The 23,116-nt window shown below is 37.0% G+C and overlaps 1 protein-coding gene across 7 annotated transcripts in view; it reads right to left on the bottom strand.

Moving 5' to 3' along the window:
* Positions 1-15,277: 15,277 nt before the first annotated feature.
* The window catches only part of PHF6 (PHD finger protein 6), a 162,110-nt gene continuing 154,271 nt past the window's right edge, over positions 15,278-23,116 (bottom strand). For 2 of the 7 annotated variants that reach the window (XM_074324317.1, XM_074324322.1), the window contains exons 11-12: positions 21,757-21,886; positions 18,318-21,434 (exon numbers count right to left, since the gene is read on the bottom strand). In XM_074324317.1, the coding sequence (XP_074180418.1) occupies positions 21,757-21,886 (130 nt within the window). In that variant the 3' untranslated portion in view covers positions 18,318-21,434. Of the gene's footprint in view, positions 15,561-18,317; positions 21,887-23,116 lie in introns of those variants that run through there. The other 5 variants (XM_074324318.1, XM_074324323.1, XM_074324320.1 and 2 more) reach the window with 3 other exon arrangements.

Below are 23,116 nucleotides of genomic sequence, written 5' to 3'. Positions count from 1 at the left end.
AAAAGGAACACCCACGGAGCCATAGGTAGGGGAGTCATACCACTACGGTCTCACTGGAGGCTGGGTTCACTGGACGTGCGACCTGCTGTTCGTTTTGTCTGCAACCCACCGACGACTCTCTTTCACTCTCCTCCACTCTCCTCCTCTTCTCTGCTAGCATAGCCGCAGCAGTTATATTAGTGGCCAATGGCTCACTGGTTACAGCTGATGGCCAACTAGCCACAGCTGATGGCCATGCAATCACAGTTGGCCATTTACTACCTGAGCCAGCACCTGTCTATGTGAGGCTGAGAGCCTGGAAACTACTTTTTGGGGTTCTGTCCCCACACCCCACAACAGTGCACCATCAGTAAATGGGAACTATTGCTATTACTGATCTTTATTTTTCCCTCCACAATTCCCTATATGGAACTGGGGGGAAAATCTTTCCATAGTCTCAAATAGGTCACATAAGCAAATAACAGTTGTTCCATTCCTAATGTACTCATCTGTGTAGCTCCAGCACCCACCACAGAGCCTAACACATAGTCCATAGCCTCCATTAAGGCTACTGAGGGATATGGGATGGTAGATTTCTGAAACTCAGCAAGTCATTGAACTTCTCTGAGACTCAATCTTTTCACCTAAAAAGAGAATAGGACGGCCGGATGGCTCAGTTGGTTGGAGTGTGAGCTTTTAACAAGGTTGCCGGTTCAATTACCGCATGGGCCAGTGAGCTGTGCCCTACACAACTAGACTGAAGACAACGAGCTTCCGCTGAGCTGCCGGTGGGCAGATGGATGTTGGTTACAGCGGAGCTCTTAACCACAAGGTTGCGGGTTCGATTCCTGCATGGGATGCTGGACTTGGAGCTGAGCTGCGCCCTCCACAACTAGATTGAAGAACGATGACTTGAAGCTGATGGACCCTGGAAAAAACAGTTACCCAATAAAAATGTTTTGTAAAGTTTAAAAAATGAGAATAATAACTCTTGCTGTCTATAAATAACTATAACTAATAACTATAAAGCACCTAGCATAGTACTTGCCACATAGTAGGTGCACAAGAAATAGTAGCGGTTATTAAATTTAGCATGTATGAATGTGTGAACTCCACATTTCCTTAGATTCTCTGCCTTCCCTATCTATCATGGAGAGGCAACAGACTATAATGGAAAAGGTACATGTGGGCTTTGGACTGACACTTGAGTTCAAATTCTGAGTTCACCACTAACTAGTGTTATGACCTTGGGCAGGATCCTTGACCTCTGTGTACCTATGTTTCCTCATAAGTCAAATGAGGATAACATCTCCATCACAGGTGAGGATTAAGCAAAATAATGCAAAGGAGCCTAGCATAGTGCTTGTTTCAGTAAGTGATAATATCAATGTTATGTGTTCCATATTTTTGCCTTAAACAATTCTTTATTTATCCTCCTAGACTCTAAGAGTTCTTACCCATTCTCCTGTTGATGGATGTATGGGTAGTTTCCAGATTTGGGTTATTACAAATAGTGCTGCTATGAACATGTTTTACATATCTTTTGGTGAACATATGAATGCATTTCTACTGGGTATAGACTTTGAAGTTTATATTAGCACATTTTTATTACTTATCCTTTTAACAGACATATGTTCCACTGGGAAGTTAATTCAGAGTACTTCAGTTATACATTTGGCCTGTGACCCATGCAGACTCAGCTACCCACATTTGTTTCTAAATTAGTACCCAATACTTCAGAACCCTTCCAGCTTGCTTCTGGCTTGCAGTTTCTTTCTTCAACCCCTGTGGTACCACATACTCCTGTATTTTAACAGAGATTCAAAATAAACAGTGACAGACTGGTGATTGTAAAGACAAAGAAACAGTACTATTATTTCAATCCTGTCTTTCTATGTGACAACTTGGAGCTTTTATTTGTGTTTAAAATTTAAAACAGCAAAGAAAGTGCGAACTGCAAGACATAATACTTTTGTTTGTGAAAATCTGGTTCATATATGAAATATGAAATATTTTACTACCGTGTTTCCCCGAAAATAAGACCTCGCTGGACAATCAGCTCTAATGCATCTTTTGGAGCAAAAATTAATATAAGACCCAGTCTTATTTTACTATGAGACCAGGTATATATAATATAATACCAGGACTTATGTTAATTTTTGCTCCAAAAGACGCATTAGAGCTGATTGTCTGGCGAGGTCTTATTTTCAGGGAAACACAATAAATAGATTCAAAATTGAAATGTACTCTTTTAAAATTTTAATTGTTTTAAAATTAAAGATGAAATCAAGAAAATAATGGTTATTATTATTACAGAAAAAAATTTGTCATAGACAAAATAATTTTGTCATTTGTCATTTTTTTGGTTGAAAAATGATCTACTTTGGGTGTCAAATATGATAGATATGCCATTGTTCTTTATTGGAACATCTGCATTTAGGAAGAAATAAGGAAAGCATGAGTATAACCCAAAATTCCCCTTCCTCACTTCTGCCTTTCCAAAAACAATCTCGTAGTTTGTTTAGACACAAGAGGAACTATTTGTGCACCGCAACCAATTCTGAGTATATTTCTCCTCCACATGTTTCTTCATTTAGTAAGAACCTTGTTTTCACCCTGGTGCTGTGCTCCACCAAAATTTGTATTTCTATAGAAAAAAAATGATCACTGCAAAAATACTTATCCTAAATGTTGAATTTTTAAACTGAATTTACAGTTTTCTCAATAATGTTCAATGTTTCACTTTCATCAGAATAAATTTCCATAAACTTTACAGTGATTCCATGAATTGGATAAAAAACTGAACCATCATTGGAATTCACTAATGTGATGGTTAATTTTATGTCAACGTGGCTGGGCCATGGTGCCCAGATATTTGGTCAAACATTATTCTGGATATTTCTGGTGTTTTTTGGATGAGATTAACATTTAAATCAGTGGACTTTGAGTAAAGCAGATAACCTGCCATAATGTGGGTGGCCTCATCCAATCATTTGAAGGCCTGAGTAAAACAAAGGCCAATCTCTCCTGAGCAAGAAGGAATTCTGCCAGCAGACAGCCTCAGAATGGAACTGCAACTCTCCCATAGTCTCCAGCCTGCCGGCCTACGCCATCAGATTTTGGAGTCACCAATCACCCACAACTGCGTGAGCCAATTTCTTCAAATTAATCTCTCTCTCTCGCTCTCGCTCTCTCTCTCTCTCTCTCTCTCTGGCTCTCGCTCTCGCTCTACACACACACACACACACACACACACACACACACACACGTTATTTGTTTCTCTGGAGAATCCTGACTAATGCAACTGATTTTCTATTTTAAGCATCTAATGATATCAATGTAAAACTGGCATCATTGAACTGTCTTTGTGAAGTTCTGCTAGTAGAGCTACTTATTAAAAGCTATCACTTCACTTTCTGTTGTGTACAAGGAAACTTGAAACCAAAAATTATCAATGAATTTTGTAGAAAAGTCAGTTGATCTAAACAAAAGTAACTCACAATGTGTAAATAAATATCCTCTCTACAGATGCACCTCCTTAAACCATCATCTTGGGGTGCAGACTTCTTAAAACAAATGCAAACCTTTGAGGTAGATGATGGTGCTGTCTCCACAGATTTATGTCTTCTGGTTTTCTGGTGGTCAGTGATATCAATGTCCCTGCGTGTGCGGATAAATGTCGACACATGCTTTGTTCATGTTACCCATTCATGATCAATTTTATTGAGTGACAAATTCGATGTTTAATTTTTCATTAATGATACATTTTAGTTTTTGAACTCACATGCTGAAAAGTTGGACTGCAAATTGAAAATAAAGGGTTGTAGATTTGCACCATATAATGAATGACACAACCACTGTACCAAGAGCATTCAGACTACTTGTGGTATGTTCTATTGCAGGACTCCTCAGACTCTATTTCCTGAATATATTGATGTACATGTAAATTTACATAATTTCCTACATCCACTGGCCTAGCAACTGATGGCCTGGCATCTTCATGTATCTTGCAGGCTTTTGCATGGGCACATCCGGCTGCCCTACCCAGTGTCCAGTAAGGGACACAATGGTGAATACTCCTCCCCTCCTCCCGACCTGGGACAAGAATGAGTCTGTTGTCTCTAATTCCTAGCCTCTGAGTACACTTGCTTTATCAGAGAACACCCAGTATGCTGTCCTTGAGAGGGAGCTGTTAGTTATATTGTAATGGAAAAGATTAGGAAAAAGGAGAAGGCTTATCACTGGTTGATGGTTAGGTTTAACTCTGTGCTGAAGTGAGAACTTGGTTCACTGTATATGCATCTCACAAGTTAGCAGAGGAGACCAATGCAGAATCAGGAATTAGAAAGTGGTGGTTCAACAGACCCATCCTGGCTTATTCCAATTCAACTATTAATACTTACACTTCATGGGAAAATGAAAAATCTGAGACAAATGTTAAATTGGACAAGCCAGGATAAGAGACATAATCGGGACTGTCCAGGGCCAACTGGAATGTATAGTCCCCCTACAACGGTATAGAGCTGGGGTGAGGGATGCTTTCCAATGCTGCTGATGGCAGCTCTTAAACTGCAGTATTCCAATCATGACGGCCATTTTCTTCCTCTCCAGTTCTCCTTGGCCACCCTGCCTAGCATAACTGTGCTTCAGACTCATGTGAGACCTCCAATTCTCCAGTCTACCACTCTGTTCCTGGCTTCCCTTACTTTCCAGTTCGGTTTGGATTCCACCTGAACCACTCTCTTACCAAATCCTGGAAGTCCTTTGTACCCTTCTAATTCTGCTCTGCCAAGATGGCAAAGCCACACCCTGGCTCACTCCCACAGCCTGTTTTGTCTATCCCTACTAGGTGGCAGAGTGCTGCTGGAGAAAAGTCCCACAGCCCTGGAGATTGGTTCCTCTGTAGACTCATAGTCTCAAACCTCAACTGGGCCCTAAACACCTCTACAATTCTTTACAAGTCCTTGGTCAGTTTCCCCTCGGTAATGCTCTGAACAATTTTCCCCATTCAAACTCATCATCCTCACTCTAGAAAGGTAGACTCAACTCATTAACTAATGAAAAAGTGGAAGGAATCAGGCATGAACCACTTCATTTTCCTTCTGTCCACATCTACACTGCTTCTTCCCCTCTTTCCTCCAGGCCCAGTCCCTCCATACTTCTTCTATCCATTTTATCACTCCCAATTCCTCCTCAACAAACTCACTGCAGTTTGTTGTCTGTCTTCTGTACCCACTATTGTACTGTCTTCTGTACCCACTATTGTACTGAAACAGCTCTGACAAAGAACACCGTTGACTGCTCTTGCCAAATCCAATGGACACTAGTTTTGGCCTTATAAATAACTGTCCTTTCTGTTGCATTTGATACTAATTTATCACTTTCTTCTTGAATCTCTTTGGCTTCTGGGACATCACACTCCTGATTCTCCTCCTTCCCTATTTCTTCTTGCTTTCTCTCTCAAATTTTTCAGTATACCCTCCCCCAGTGTTAAAATTTAATATAACCATACCCAGTACAGTGATCAAAATCAAGAAATTAACACTGATGTAACAGTATTAAGCAATCTGGAAATCTTTTTTAAATTTCACCAAATGTCTCGTTAATGTTGCTTTCCTGAACCAGGATCCAATCCAGGAGTATGTGTTGCATTTCCTTAAATCTCCTTCACTCTGGAACAGTTCCTCAGTCTTTGTCTGTCATGATCTTGACATTTTTGAAGGGCACTGGCCAGTTATTCTGTAGAATTACCCTGAATTTGGTGTTGTCTGAGGTTATGACGTCATTGAATTTCAGTCATTCCATTTTGGGCCAGGAATACAACAGTATTGATGATGTATCCTTCACAGTATTTCATACTGGGAGGCACATGCTATCGAGTTGTCCCATTATTGATGTTAATTTGGATTACTTAGTTAAGGCAGTGTCTGTCAGGTTTCTTCACTATGAAGATATGATTTTTTCCCTTTGTAATCAATAAGGATTATGAGGAATGATACTTCAATATTCTGTAAATATTCTGTTCCTCATCAAACGTTCACTCACTAATTTTAGCATCCATTGATCATTCTTGCCTGAAATAACTTTTGCTGGGATGTTTGTCTGATGTTGATTTTCCATTAACATCATTCCTTCTTATTAGTTGGAATGCAACTGTATTGAAGAGCTTTCTTTTCTCCCCATTCATTATTTATTAAATTACTTACATCATCATGGACTCAGGGACTCCAATTTTATCCTATTCATAATGAACCATTAGTAGCATTGACTTTGTTGCTCAAATTGCTCACTATTTGGCTATTGGGAGTCCCTCTATGTTGGCTCCCATGTCTTTTTTATCTTTCCCCATCATTCCTTGAGCACTTCCTTAATTTCTGGAATCACACGATTCTCGGCTCATCTGTACTTTCCCTACCCTAGCCGTGGAATCTGCCATTTTTCCAAAGAGCCCTGCTTCCTTTCACTGGAAACTGGTATTAGAAACCAAGCTCCAGGCACTAGGCTATAACAATTAAATCATAATGGCAAAAATCAAGTGTCTTATAATAAGTTTTTAAAGAGTAATTATATTTTTAAAACTGAGGTTTAAAATTTAAATAACGTTATCTATTATTTAGTTTGTCCATGTATAAATTTAGTAACCAATTAACCAATTTAGTACATATATATATAAACTATGTTAAATTCTTTTCTGAAAGGAGAACCTTATGTGTGATAGAATTAGTAGCTCGTAAAAACTATGCATTGAGTATACAGTTTGTTCTCACTGTGAGGCAATAAAGAACTCTCTGCATAGAAAGTATAGGTGTTGCCTTACCCAACATACATGTGTACTCTCAAAAAGGTCTGCTAACTTTCCTGCCTATGTGCTGCATTTGAGTGTTTCTGCTACAGACAACTGTAGAAAAATCAGCAAATAAAACAGAAGGAGTAAGAGTTCCTCACTTCTAGAGAAGCTAAATCCCTAAGGGTATGTTACCTTTTGTTGTGTTTTTCAGAAAGCATTGGTACTCTGGTTATTAATCCTTCATTACAGTAGCATTCTAACTTATAAGAAGTAATGACGTTAATAGAAAATCAACATCAGACAAGCATCTCAGTGAAAGTTATTTCAGGCAAGAATGATCCATGGATGCTAAGGCTATGGCTACTTGGGATTCTCAGGTACCTGTATGCTGACATGACATCTTTTTCTAATAATGTTGCTCTTTTCTAGGATCAGGTCCCAAATTCAGAATAAAACTATAAGGTATCTTACACCCAAACCATCTTTCACACTCTCCTAGATGGTCGCTAACACCAAAGGCTTGCTCCCTCATCCCCTGACCCACAATGTGACATGCATGACATCACAAGCAAAAGGGGTAGGGGAGGGGTGTGTTAGAAATAATTAGGCATGATAGGTATGCTTCATACATTTTTAATGAGCTCAACAGTAAACTGTCTTATAGTTCAGGCTCACAATATTGGGAAAGTCGTAAGTCAAAGACAAGGTCAGGTTCCTTTAGTTTAATCTTGCATAGGTCAAGTGTGACTATAGGATATTGTATGTTTTTTCAAGCAGGATAGTGACACTCATGTTCATGTACAAGGGCTAACAAGGTGACTGTTAACAAATTGACTTCTCAAGATTTTATTGCTGAGTTTAAAATAATAGTTCCTTTGCTTGATAGTGATTATAGCACACATTGTTGTACAGGACAGATTTTTAACACTCCGAAGATTTACCAAGGCCTTCTCTGTTCATAATATGTTCTTGCCGCACGATTATCATATGCCAAGTTGATAATTACAGGTAGGCCCATTCATTTGTGTACTATTTCTAATAAGGTATTCCGCTTTCCTTCGTTCTCATATGTTTGGTTACTATATTAAATGAAACTACTATTCGGTCTTTCAACCAGTGGTCTCTGCTCTCCCTTCACACCTGCCTAAAGGTCCCTGCTATAAATTAGATAGAGCTGTGCTGCCCAATATAATAGCCACTAACCACACGTGGTTATTTAAATCTAAGTATAAATGAATTAAAATGATATAAAATAAAAATTTTGGTTCTTCAGTCCTACTAGCCACATTTCAATTGCTCAATGGCCACTTGTAGCTAGTGGCTACTGTATTAGACAGCACACACACACAACATTTCCATCACTGCAGAAAGTTCTGTAGGACATTTCTGGGCTAGAGTGGGTCTTCTGGAAGGAATGACAAAGAACAGTTTCAGAGCCTCAGTAGAAAGGACTCTACTAGAAGTAGGCTTCTTGGTGTAAACATACTGCTACAAGGTGCGTAAAACTGACAGGCTGTTCCAGTGTACCTAAGACTCAGGATTTCTACTAGGACAATTTTAGCCCAGAGGGAGATGACTTCACGACTGCTACTCTAAGTAGGAAATGAAGTAGGACTGAGTAAAACTGATGAGAAATTTTAGGATCTTACAGGGTTTTTGATGTTCTCTTTTCCGACAGGCATAGACAAAGCCCCCTTTCTTTTTCGCTCCACTTCAACCCTCAGTTTAGCAGGTTGTATGTATCAATGCCACTGGGATAAACACATTTGCTCCAACATTCATTACCAGGGGACTTACAACCTAAACCTAAATTTCTAAACCAAAAGCAAAATTCTTTCCTTGGCTGGTATGCTATTTCAATGATCTGATTTGTGGAGGGGGGTGCTCTTAAGAAACACTTGTAAGGGAGGAATCGAAGCAGGACAGGGAAAGAGAGCTGAGCAAGGGTAGAGCCTCAGGTCAAGTCTAGCCTTGGCCTGACTCTGGGGGTGGGGGGTGACTGCAGTAGTCCTGCCTTGAGACAGGGAACAAGGATTTTGTATCCTAGTGTCATTGGCTATCTGGGAAGAGGGGGAGTGCAGTCACCCAGGCTCCCGTTAGCCAAGGGCAAGAAACCAGAGGTCACAGGTATAAGTTGTGCTGGAAGCAAATGTGGGATGGGGCAGAGCTGGTACAGGGGCCTGGGCAGGGCACCAACAGCGTCTACCACACCCAGCTCAACAGGCCACATGAAATCGCTACCAGTGAAAATGAGGTATCATGGGGTTTTCTCCGGGAACACTTTCCTAATATAGGAAACTAGTTTAGAGGATTATCAGCATGAATATAAATAATGTTAATAATGACTGTTACTATATAATTAAGACTATGCCTAATTTTCACCATTTATTAGAAATTTAAAAAGCTATTGATTAGGAAACAAATTAATTTGTTGCCTACTCAATAATTCATTTTCACTGGCAGCGATTTCATAATAATTTGTTTAGCTGAATTCAAGTAAAATGCTGAAATTCATATGAATATACACATATGTTTCTATTCAACTTAGTGTGTGGATTTTTAAAAGTGAACTCTGGCAAATCTTTCATAATTATTTATTTTCACTATATTATTTTCACTGTATTTCCTAATATTCCTAAGTGCCTTTGGGGAGTTTATATTAGTATAAAAGTAGATTAATAAGTATCTGATTTTGTACAGTCTACTAGAATTGCCTGTATCACATATAATATAGGGATAGTAATTATATATAAATAAGATTTGACCTTGATTTCAAACAAAACCTCAAGAACTTATGTTTGCCTTTCCCTCCTGCTCCCCAAATCTGTAGAAATTTAGGTAATAATAGCAAACACTTAAATAGCACTTACCATTGGAGAAATTTAAACACTGGATGTTTGAAGACAATCGGAGATTACTATTAAAAATTGAGGGGGGTTCAATAATAGCGCAGGCATTCCTCATTTGATTGCACCTTTTTAGATATTGCCTTTTTTTTAATGAATTGAAGGTTTGTGGCAACCCTATGTGGAACAAGTATATTGGCACCATTTTCCAACAGCATTTGCTTACTTTGTGCGTGTGTCATGTTTCGGTAATTCTTGCAATATTTCAAACGTTTCCAATACTATTTTTATTATGGTGATATGTAATCAGTCAGCAGCCTTCAACTTCAAGGCAAGACCAGCAAAAGGATTAATTACAACTTGCTGACGGCTCAGAGGATGGTTATTTTTTTATTATTTTTTTTTTAGCAATCATGTATTTTTAAATTAAGGTACGTACATTGTCTTTTTAGACATAATGCTATTGCAAACTTAATAGACTAAAGTATAGTAGAAACATAAGTTTTATATGCACTGGGAATCAAAATAATTCACCTGACTTGCTTTATTGTGTTATTTGCTTTATTGTGGTGGATTGGAACCAAAGCCTCAATTATCTCTGAGGTATGTCTGTATTGAGATTGTATTTTTTTTTAAATAGCTTTGTGTTTTAGAGATATATAATTTTATGTAGTTATGAAATGATATGATGTCTGGGATTTGCTTCAAAATAAACCATGGTGTGTGGGAGAGGAATAGGTAGGGGTATATATGAAATAAGATTGGAAATTAGTTGATTATTCTTGAAGCTTGGTTATGTGTTCAAGAACTTTCTGTAGGGCATTTAGTAATATGAATTAAGGACTTTTAAAAAATGTACACAAAATTCTGACTTGGGAATTTCTGTTTAGAAATTTATCTACAATAATCAAGGGCAGATAGCTATATGTATAAGAATGTTCATCTCAGCATTTTCTTTTTAGACATTTGTTACCCGTAGCTCCTATAAGAAAAAAAAAATGTTACTTCAACAAAATGAAAAAGGAATCTAAGATAGATGAGGACATGAGATACAAACAAAACAAAACAGTGGCAGCTGAAGGGTGAACACAGCTCAAAAAGTCAATTTCCTATTTGGGATGTACTTCAGTGGAAAATGTTGGGAATCACCTGATTCCCAGTCTCCTGATTCCTGAATGGGGAAGGACAGAGTTCTCCCTAGGCCACCTGATCCAAATACAGTTTATACTTTTTTTGTCCAGATGTAGAGCCTTAGTGAAATATCTTGATGACTCCCCAAGGCTTATTCCTGTTTCCTGAGTTTGGACCTTCTTCAGCCTCCCTGAGGAAGAGCTGCTGTTTCTGCTGATACATTTTCAAAAATAGCAATAACTTCAAAATTATACAAAAGTTGCAAGAATAGTACAAAGAACTCCTGTATTCCTTCACCAAAATTCACCAACTTGTAACATTCTGCCTTGTTTTATCTCTTTTTATGTGCACACAAACTGTTTTTTTCTGAACCAGTTAAAATGCAGATGTAGCACTCTTTACTCCTAAACACTTCAGTATATATTTTCTAAGAACAAGGTTAGACTCTTATATAACTACAATTACCAAAATCAGCAAGTTAACATTGACACAATATCATCTAATATTAATATTCAATTCAAATTTATATTTAGTTAATAGTCCCCCAAATGTACTTCATAGCAAGAATTCTTTTTTTTTTTCCAAACCAGGATCCAATTCAGGATTGTACATTACTTTTAGTTGTCGTGTCCCTTTAGTCTCCTTTAATATAGAACAGTTCTTCAGCCTTTGTTTTTTTAAGACACTGACTTTTTTGAAGTGTATAGGCCAGTTGTTTTGTAGAATAGTCTCCAATCTGGGGTTCGCTGCTGTTACTTCATGATTAGATCAGAATTGTGTGCAGTAGCAAAATAATAGCAACAACAAACCCTGGAAACAGCTTAAATATCTAATGATAGGGAAATGGTTAAAGAAACTATAGCACAGCCACAAAATGGACCATTATGCAACCAATAAGAATGATAGAGTATATTTACTGACTTGAAGATATTTCCAATTTTTAAATGAAAAAAGCAGAATACAGCTTAGTAGGTACCATTTGAGCCATTTTACATAATTTATACATATATGTATGCATAGAAACCTTTGAATAATTTACAAAAAATATAATAGTGACCTATGGTTTGTAGGATTTGGGGAGATTTAAACGTTTTATATTTACTTATCTGTATTTTCTAATTTTGGTATAATGAGCATCAATTCTGTAAATAATGAAAATATTAAAAAAAAACTTTTTCAAAGTGAGAGGATAGTTTTGCTTTCATATCTGAAGGATCACTGTGTGGGAAAAGGAATAGTTACTACTTTTCTGTTAAAAAAAAAAAGAATAAAAGGCAGTTATCTACCATGGACCAGCTAATCTCACGTGAAATCACTTTCTCATTTGCTCTTTAAGAAAACCTAGTGGTTTAAGGGATAGTATCCTCAGTTTGACAGATGGGGTGGGGGCTGAAGCTGAGAGGGGGAGGGTATCTTGCTCAGAGGTATACCGCTTACTAGTGGCAAAACTAGGATTCAAATGGAGGACTTTCAGACCATAAAGCCCTACTCTCTCCACCTCACATTGCTCTCTTGTGACCCTTTTTCAGCTGTCTGCTGCCTGACTCCATCTGGATATGGGCTTGAAATTTTGACTACAATTTCCCAGCGTTTGGTCTTATCATCATACCTCTGGTGATTTCCATAGATTTTATAAGTAGGCATATGCCATAAGTTTTATTTTTCTACTAAACAAGAATTATATGTGTATATGTACATAAATGCATTTTGCTTCCTGATGTGCTTCAAGTTTTGAGTTGCCTTCAACACGTGGCATTTTTCACAAGCAAGTTGGTTCATCACCTCCATTACCTCTTGACACCATTGGCCTCAACTTCTACTCTCTTCTTTCCCTTCCACCCTTTCACCTCTCTTGTGCCTACAGTTCACATCACCCTTATATCTGGGGGTCTCTCCTTTGCCCAGGGAAGACCAGATTTTGCACAGATCCTCAATAAATTTCTGCTAGTGGGGAGGGGGTAGGTAGGTAGATAGTGCATGTAGAGTCCCAGCTGATGGAAGGACTTTTCAATCTTGTTTCAGTCATCTGATGTGTTACTCTTATTCCTGGGTCATTTGCAAAAGCAAATTAGGAGAGGACCAGGTGATGGTGCTTGAACTGTCAGGGACATTTGAGTCGAGAAGTCAGGTAAGAACTGAAATGCACCTTTTGGCTTTAGCAATAGTTACTGATAAATTTTGCTGGAGAGGTGTTAGTGTGGTTAAATGCAGTGGAGAGGTGTAGACAGAAGTGACTGCAGTGAGCTGAGAAATGGTTAATAAAAATATAGTGATGGAAGGAGAACTGACTCTGGGTGGTGAACACACAATGGGATTTATAGATGATGTAATACAGAATTGTACACCTGAAATCTATGTAATTTTACTAACAATTGTCACCCCAATAAATTTTAAAAATAAATTAAAAAAAATATAGACGTGGAGACATCAAGTGGGGACTTTTTAAAGAAAATTATATGAGGAGAGAAAAAGGGTAAGACCAGAACTAACCATAAGAACAAGGGACAGTGTACCAGGAAATGGGAGAGTCTGAAGTCTGTGTTCCCACCTTTAATCCTGGCAAGTCTATGCATGGAGTATTATTTTAACCTGCATTTTAAAAATAATGGACATGGACAGAGATTCAGTAACTTAATCAAGGTCACATGGAATCCAAACCAAGGTCACCAAAACCTAGAGTTTTATGTTTGTAATAGTTTCTAAGTATAATAGGAAGGACAAGTAAGGAAAAAGGATTCTGAAAACTGGTGTGGAGAACTTGGGACTAAACACCAATATTGGTGGTGGCCTCAGTCTGCATTGCTGTTTTCCTCTAGCAAATAATCTTCCCCAGATATAAGGGTGGAGTGAACTCTAGGCACAGTGGAGGTAAAAGGGTGGAAGAAAATTGAGAAGTGGGAAGTTGAGGCCAGTTGTGTCAAGAGGTAACGGAGATGATTAACCATCTTCTCCAAACTGAGCAGCAAGACCAAGAGCTGCCCAATAAAGAAAATGAAGGAACTAAGAGTCTGATGAATACAGGCACAGAATGGAAGGAGAAGTTAGAAATCTGGGCAAACAGTTAAAAAGAAAAACAAACAAACAGTAGAATCCAAACTAGTTTATCAGTAGTAAGAACAGAGAGGATGGATCCAAACGACGTAAGGATAGATTCTGTAAGTAGACGTGGAGATCCAAGCAGAACAATTGTAGCCCTACTGACTGATGGTGTCATTAAAAAATAGACAAAATTCAGGTCGGGACAGTTTAGTGTGAGACTCATACTTGAGTAGCAGTGACAAGTGAGAACAACACAAGATGGCAAAGACTGAAACACCTTGAGGTGTTGATCTCCTTACATCAGGGTAAGGAGAAGAGTAGGAAAGGAGTGGTCTTGAAGGGATGGTACAGATAATAGAAATTAAGGTAAGAGAGTTTCTATGGCAGGGGAGGGGGGCATCAAAAGACATCAAAGAATAAAGATGTGAATGTTTCGAGTTTTCTGTCAGTCTTTCTAGGAAGTGGCCTACAAACAGTTGGCTACGTTTCCAAGTTTCATGGAATGGAGTGAGGCCAGTTATTAAATGCTATAAAAGCTGCCTAAGTGTTCTCTCTCCTACCCTGCCTCTTCCCAAGGAAGAAAGAAAATCTGTCGAGCCTTTTCCCATAAGCAACGTTTTCTTTAACTCCCCTGCCTGTGACCCTGCCCCCAATCCCAGCACACTTAGATAGCTGCCCTAAGCTGTTTGAGCACATGGGATAGGTTGAAATGCTGAAGAACAACTCTTCTAAGGGAAGTCGGGAAAGACTGTTATATTTGAGGATAATGCCAAAATTCCAGCTCTCTGATCTGGAAACTTTCAAGAAATTGCTTATCTTTTGTGCTTGCTCTCTAACTGAGAACATATGAGAACCAGGGTCCAAAGAATTACTGTTTCCTGGTAATACTAAATCAATACTAAATATAGAACATAAGCCGATTGGGCTTAAGGATCAGGAATGTTTGAAAATCAGCCTTTGTGTTAAATTGTCTGGCTAGCCTCTTAAATGAAAATATCAGTACTCTCCATGACAGCTACAGTTCAAAGTTACAAAAAGAACCCTCTAATGTAGTCATCCTGTTTTGTTGCGGCACCCCTTAAAGACTTAATTATTTCATAAACATGAAAGAAGAGTAAAAGGAAACATGATTAAAGGTTGAGTTATTGGTAAAAAATTAAAAATTATTTTTGTACTGTTGTTATACATCTGACAAATCTTTTTAAATGAAATAGTTGTTGGGCTAATGTTATAAATACCTAATTAGCACAAAATATGATTTTGAGAATTAGAAAAAATTAATTTTCATGTGGCATCAATTCATCCTTGACTACATTCAATTTATCCTTTATTTAGAAACTTTCATGTTGACTGCCCAGCATTACTGAGTATTTGTGTTAAGTTTTACCAACAATTTATTTTCAGACATGCAGGTAATTGTTGCTTGAAATTCTTAAATAAAAACAATCCTTTTCTAGCAAATGAGCTAAAAGCATGAAATGTACATCAAGTCAAATTTTCTGGTTAGTGTTAGATTTTATTCATATAAGGACAAAACAAGTAGTTGAAAAGTGAAAAGTTCAAATGGTTTGATCTTGTTTTCACATAACTGATAAATTGTTAGACACAGTCATGATTTGGGAAGTAAGAACCATGAGGACAGATAAAGGTCACAGGAATTCTTCAACAAAACAGTACACGGCCCCTTGAAGTGCACTGAACTGAGCCACATGTAATCCTGGACACACAGAGAAGCAGATCCATCTGGCAACCATGAATAGCTCTAAGCAATCTGTTACCTTTCAGAAAGCAGAAGTAAGGGAAATGATTCACCAATTAGTACTGTTAATAATACACACTCACACAAAAAAACCCTTTTGACTTAACCTTTTCACACATGGAATATAGCATCCAGTTTCTCAAAGATAATTCATATTCCACTTTGAGATATAGTCTATATGGTTTTTAACAAAATCAAAGCCCCACAGAATTTTCTATCAGTATGTATGATTTTTTTTAAGGTACCATACCTCTTTTCATTAAAAATCATTCCTTTGGAGAGGGGCAGCAGGAAAGCTCGATCTTTATAGATGAACTTCTAAATTGGTTCAAATATTTTGGATGGTGATTTTAATCAATACTTTAAATGCAGATATCCTTTACAGCTCCACTTCTGGAAATTTAGCCTAGAAAATTACTTACATAAGAACATGAAGGTGGATGGGAGACTAGATAGAACCATTCCAGTGCATCCATAGGCTGCAATACCACGGAAATCTAGTTGTACGGACACCTTGTAGTGCTGTTTAAGTTAGAAAGACAAGGAGCAGGACTGTGGGTACAGCCTGATCCTATTCATGCTAAGAAAAAAGCGGGGTGGCTTAAGGTATAATACACAAGCATTAAATACTGGGAGTAGGCTTTTGGAGAAGGTGGAGACTGCCACAGTTTGCTTTACATATCTTTGTGTTTTAATTTTGTACAGTGAACACATTACTTTTTAAAAATTGAGGTAAAATTCACATAAAATTCACCCTTTTCAAGTGTATAATTTGTGGATTTTAGTATATTCAAAGTTGCATAACTATCATCACTAATTCCAGACATTTCCATCACCCCCAAGAGAAACCCCATACCTATTAATAGTCATGTCTCATTACCCACTCTGCAGCCCGTGGCAACCACTAATTTGCATTCTGTCACTGTGGACTTGCCTCTTCTGGACATTTCATGCAAATGGAATCATATAATTATGTGACCCCTTGTGCCTACCTTCTTAGCATGATGTTTCCAAGGTTCATCCATGTTGTAGCATGTATCAGTACATCATTTCTTTTTATGTCTATATGAGTTTTATAAATAAAAACAACCTGGAAATAGCTCTGATTTTAAAAATACTCATAAACAGAAAAACCTTACACTTTTGTACAAATCACTTTATAAACACTCAACAATTCTAAATCCAGTGTCAACATTGAAGTACAATTTATTTCTATCTCCCTGCTGCCAATACGCCTTCGAATATCTACTCTCTCAGGTCCCATATTTTTTTCTTTGTAAGGAGGGCACAGTGGCCCATGTGGGGATCGAACCGCCAACCTTGGTGCTACCAGCACACTCTAACCAACTGAGCTAACCGGCCACCCCACTCTCAGGTCCCATTTTAAAGGTTGCCCCTTCAAACAGTATTTTTGTTTTCACATGTCTTTTTATTAGATTATTATCGTTCACACAGGAGACCTAATTAGCTCTTTGCCCAGATGCATCTTCCCTATCTCCCTGCTACTGCCCCCACCTCCAACATAAAAAACACATTTTTAGCCACAGAGAGGTACAGACAATGATTTGGGTGTTTATGGATCTCCTATCTTTTGACAAGGACCCAGGTCTGACTTACAGACTTCAGTACACTGACCATAATGCAGAACACGTCTGCTACAGCGTAACACTTTAAAATGCTATTACTGACTTTCTTAGTAACTGGTATTTTACAGTTTTCATCTTCTGAATAAAGACTGAGAATAAATTTTTGCCTTACATCCTTAATGTAGCTATCTCATTATCTGAACAAGGCAAAATTATGGAACACTGGTTGATATATCAAGCAGTACTGTGTTCACATAAGTGAAGACTCTAATATATACATTTAAGAGGGATTGGAGTTTTTCTTTAAAAAGATGGACTGGCCATTTGCTGGCCATAGAATTTTCCTAGGAAATTCTACCAGGTTTATGCTTTGACATGACCTCAACAATTGCTGATGACTGCAGCTAGAAAAACAAAACAAAAAACAAATACCAGCTATCAATAGTTCAATTAGCTAAAGAAAATCACATAACACCCTTCTCCGTATTTTTATGGTGGTAATTAAAATAAAACTAAGTGATGGATCTTACACACACGCACGCACGCACGCACGCACGCACTACTAGGTAACATTTTCAGTAAAGCACACCATCCTATAGTTCCAGCATTATCAGAAGCTGTTGCTTGATTTTCTTTTTCCCTCCTGAGTAGGAAGGCAGGATAGAAATTGTGTGTATGGAATGAGCGCATTCCACTAACTAAAACTTCAGTTTCCGCCTTGGATATGACCACCTCAGTGTATGAGCACTGTACTAGAATCAAGCTGTCCATGGTAAAGGGAGTAAATTTAAATCTATAAGGTGGAATCCCTTTCTGACAAAGGTATTATGACCAATCAGATAAACTGTACTAGAAGTTTTGGGTTACTTTCAAAATCACCTTTTAACTAAGTTCCAGAGGATGCAATTGAGGCCATTGGTATCTGAATCTTGTAATAATAAGAGAACCAAGATGTAATGCAGTTCTATTATACTCAAAAGACTGCTGTTTCTCTTCATGATAAAACCTTTTATATTGTGAAACTTTGAACTAAACTCAAATTCATGTTCTCTCTCTCACACTTGTTTAACAAGTTATTAAACAAACTAGGCATTTCACCTTGGAAAAAGCAAGAGCAAAAGGAACACAATACTATTGCTGTTATAAATAAGCTTCATTATACCCTTTCACAAAAGACATACATACAAACATGAAAGTCATAACTCATTTATTGAATGAATAGTATATGCAAGAATACCAATAAAAGGAAACTAATACTACAAACTACAATTTTGAAAATAAAGCCAATATAACAGGAACAAAATATACATAACATGAGGAATGTTTGATTTTGACTCATAATGCATTCCTTATCTTTACAATTAACCTAAATGTCTGTTAGAACAAAACTGTATACCTTGGTCAAACTTTAGCGCTTTTTAAAAAAGCAACAACATTCTAGAACACTTTGCTTTTGCTTTGAGATATTTAAGATTCACACATTTGTTCAAGTACATAGATTCTGATTCAACAGTAGATCTACATATCTTGTTAGTCTCTTAATATCTTGAGTAGCATGTACTCCTGAGTAAGTACTATCTGAAATTCTAAAATTGCTGATTTTTGAAATAAAATGTCTTTCAGTTGTGGGTTTTTAATAAATTGAGATGAAAGTAAAATTCACCTCCCACTCCCCTTCCCCCAGGAACAAAGAGCTCTTATTAAAGTATAGAAACTCAAGTCTATCTTTCTACTCTAAAGAACATTTCTTACTAACATTTCTGGTAAGGCAATAAATGCTCCAGAATAATCTTCAATATACGCTTGCAATGATTACACTGTTTAATATCAATAACAAAAACAAAACAAAAAAGGAAAAAAAGGAAAAAAGAAAAGATGCTTCAAAATTTCAAGCTAAAATATGCGTAAAAGACAGTCATGGCAGTATTCTTTTGAAATGATGTAAATATTATATACTTATCAAATAATGTCATGCTTATTAAAACTACAGTTAAGGACTTAAGAGATGAACAGTAAATACACTGCTGAGGTCCATTTTTCTAAATATTCATACCACAATGTAATTACTACCCAGAAGATGGTGACGCTACTTGGGAACATAAGTACTGTACAATTTTTACATTGTAAGGCACTTTTACTCAGCATATGACGAAAACATGATTAGAAAATCAAAATACCGGAGGTTTACAACCAATGGTGATTTTTCATGTGACTTTAATTTACATTTCAATTTTTAATGAAAGACTATTTGGCCAATCACACCACAGTGAGAAAAATAGGTAGCCAGCCACTTATCTAGCCAACCAAAAGGTAAAGTGCTATTCTGGTTGCTAGTGGCAGAGAAAGGGTTGAAGAAACCCATAGAAAATCATACACTTTATTACATGACAAATCCATCAACTGACAGCTAAAGTATTTGAAGTCCATTATGTGATTATTGACTGGCCATTGTTACCCTTGGCACCTTCCATTTTTCCTAAAAACATCATTACAGTAGTTGTCCAAAAATGAGGGTGCTCTATAGTTCCATGGGTAAATTGATGGCACATAATGTAAAAATGATCTAGACACAGTGATTCAAAGATTTGAAATAACGGGTTTCAGGCTGTTGTACGGAAATAAAGTACAGATCCTTTGGGAAAAGTCACATAGCTTGGTAAACACACATCTAGATCTGTCGTTGCACTTCAAGTCACGGTGAATTTTGAAAATTCATCACATACACACAAAGAAACCCAATGGCATATTTAGAGCAAGAAGAGAAAAACATATAGGGAAGGCAACCCACTAGTAATGCTAGTTTCCTTCTAAAAATAATAAAAGATGGTTAAAATAAAACAATCATCGAGTCCCTTGATTTAAGTACATGTGTGAATACACACTTGACAAATATGACTTTAAGCGACTAGCAGTTAAAAAAACCAGTCATTAAGCACAGTGTAATTTTCCACCTGTTACATTTTAAAAATGCTTTTCCATAAGCTGAATATCTTGATGCACAGTCAAGTTAATATGATTAGTTCTTGTTTGCTGATTTGCTTTAATTGAATCAACTAATAATTCAGAAACCAGAACCCCTACCCTTGATAAATGAGGTGCTATGGTAATATCAGGCAGACCACAACTAAAGTTTTTTGGTTTTGCCATAAAGAAATACATAAATGTGCTTCAGCAGGTAAGTGGAAGAAAATATCACTAGCCAGAAATGCCAGTGTAAAAATCCTTTCTAAAAAGCTGGGTTCTTAGGCTTTGAGAAACAATTCTGATGATCAATAAGACAGCGAGCCCTACCAGAGGAAAAGTAGGGCACAAAAGCCTATTTACTAGATAAGCAAAGCACTGAATGAAAACATTAAAAATATTAAATAAACTTTCTAAAATAGTGGTCACAAAATTAAAAATAAATACTGTTTTATGCGAAGACTCTTTTTTTTTTCTCCTAGAGCACATGAGACCTCCTTACATACTTTGGGCCAATATATGAAGTGTCCCACACAACACGGCGCTTCAGAGGAACGGGTTTCAGAATGGTGGCTAAAGTCCTTAGAGAGTGGTAACCCTTTACATCTATTTGCTGTTGCCAAATGTTAAACTTGAAAGGATCCAATGATTTTGCTAGAAGCTCTTTGTACGACATGAAAAGAGAAGAGGTTTACTGTCAAGAGAATTTTGGCATAAGCACTGGAGCTCATAGCTTATAATCCACCACTTGCCCGAGTCCATGCTTGTCAGTGAGAACAACTTTAACAGGAACCAAGTAAAAAGCTTTAGCACACTTCTTGGAAGAGATTTTTAGCATTTGCTGTCAAAGCCAAGGGAAAAATAAAGTTTTCTTCATTTCTAGCCTCCATTACTTGAGTGTGGGAAAAAAAATTCACAAATTCCCATGTGTTGCCACCAGAGGCGTGTTTGCACTGTTAAGTGAAATTTGCTTACACTTTCCCTTGAGTATGAATCCACTGAACAAACTTTTAGATACTTTAAACAGTAGAACTTTGTTCAGTCCAGAAATATAGCTTACTTCATTTCAATGTCTGCTTTAACTGTTGACACTACACACAGGCTTAATAGTGTTTCAATTGCTTCCCAGAAACTGCGAACTACAGCTACATAATAGCAACATGTCAAACTCTGCCATCTAGTGAAGAAGGCTCTTAAAACAAGACGTTTTAGGCAGTTCAATGAAGGATCTAAGAGTTGGGCAGTAAAAAGTTACAAACCCTTTTTGATTTTAGAAAACAGTGAAAAAAGAATAGTAGTTATGGATGTCTTATTCATTCCCAGTTTTCTAACTCTGTCCCATGAACCTGTTTAAAAGATGATAAAAAAATGTAAAATACGATGCTTGAGAGGAATATAATAAATATAATGTTATGGAGGAGCGAGAATATCTTACTGATTTGACATTACAACTACATTTAATGATAAAATGGATAGCTTGTTTTTACTGTTACAAAATCAGCTAGTTTAAAAAACTATGCAAGCCTACACAATCCTCAGCATTCTAGTAACATGCTTAACTAAACATAATAGCATTAAAAAAGTCATACTGCACACCATTACTTTAACATGTTTTTATCAGTGTGTATTGTATTCTGACAACAGATCCAACATAATTAACTTTCATACCTAGTTTCCATTAAGTTGCTGCTGAGTTAGTTGTTGCTGATCAATTTCTAATTTTCCCCGGCTTTTACTCTCTCGTTCCTCATCTTCTTCATCTCTCTCATCATTTCCACTATGATTTTTACAATATAGTCTACAATGATGAAAGATAAAAATCTCAAAATGTTTTGTCACTGTTGATGAGAATATAGTTGTCATTAGTGGATGATGCTGGTGCTCATTTAAAATATGGGTTTCCTCATCCACCCTTAAAAAAACACTCCACAATTAATTACAGGTCCATTTCTATGTAAAAGATAGGAAAGCACTCTATTAATGAGATAGTAAAAAGTTCATCTGAAATCAAACCTCTAGTTTAGGATGAAAGTTACCACATATGCCCAAATATAAACAATTCCTCATTTTGCCCAATAAAATTTTTTAACACAGTTTTTAGCCAACTTGAAAATATCAATTGTCAGGTATATAGATGAAATAATCAACTTCTGTAATGTTTCATATACATAATTTAAAAGTACATTTCTGCAAATTATATTCTATATATTACTGCTTTCTGCTCTGATTTCATGAGACAATTTTAGTCAAACTCTTCAAGTACCTTTTCGTCATTAGTGTCCTAGTCTTCATTAGAATACCTTCGTTAGTCACCTGACAGGTTTCCAGGAAATGCATTTGGCTATGTCTCGCTTAATCTAGACTGGTTCCTCTGACTTTTTTTCCCCACAACACTGACTTTTAGGGAAAGGTTTGATCAGATACCTTGTCAACTATACCACATTCTAGATTTGTCTAATTGTGGTACTGTTTTATTTGGTTCTCCCTCACCCCATATTTCTTATAAACTGGAAATAAGGTCTAAGGGCTTGGTTAGCTTTCAGTTTAACTTTTTCTTTTTGTTAGTCTAGGATACTTTGTAGGTGATCCTGCATACTTCAGGAGGCATGTAATTTCAGAATGCCCCACTTTAGTGATGCTGGTTGATCATGTGGTTAAGGTGGTGGTGATAGCCAGATTTCTCCATTAAAAAGGAAGGTCTTCCCCTTTAAAATCAGCAAATAATCTCTGGAGTGATATTTTGACATCATGTAGTTCTAACAACCTTTTATTTGGGTATATACACTGTATACTTGAAATCCACTGTTTGCAATTCAGGTGATTTTAGACAAGGGTTTAGGCCACTTGAATGTATACACACCAATATATTTTTTATAGTTAACAACCCCCACCATAATCAAAGGGTGGGCTGATCTGAGCTGAGTTTTAGGTCAATTATAGTAATGGCGCCAAATAATGACATTTCGGTTAATGATGGACTGCATATACGATAGTGTTCCAATAAGATTATAACAGAGCTGAAAAATTC

The sequence above is a fragment of the Rhinolophus sinicus genome, chromosome X (genome assembly GCF_036562045.2).
Source record: "Rhinolophus sinicus isolate RSC01 chromosome X, ASM3656204v1, whole genome shotgun sequence".
Lineage (NCBI taxonomy): Eukaryota > Metazoa > Chordata > Mammalia > Chiroptera > Rhinolophidae > Rhinolophus > Rhinolophus sinicus.
This window is presented reverse-complemented; position numbering and strand designations above follow the sequence as displayed.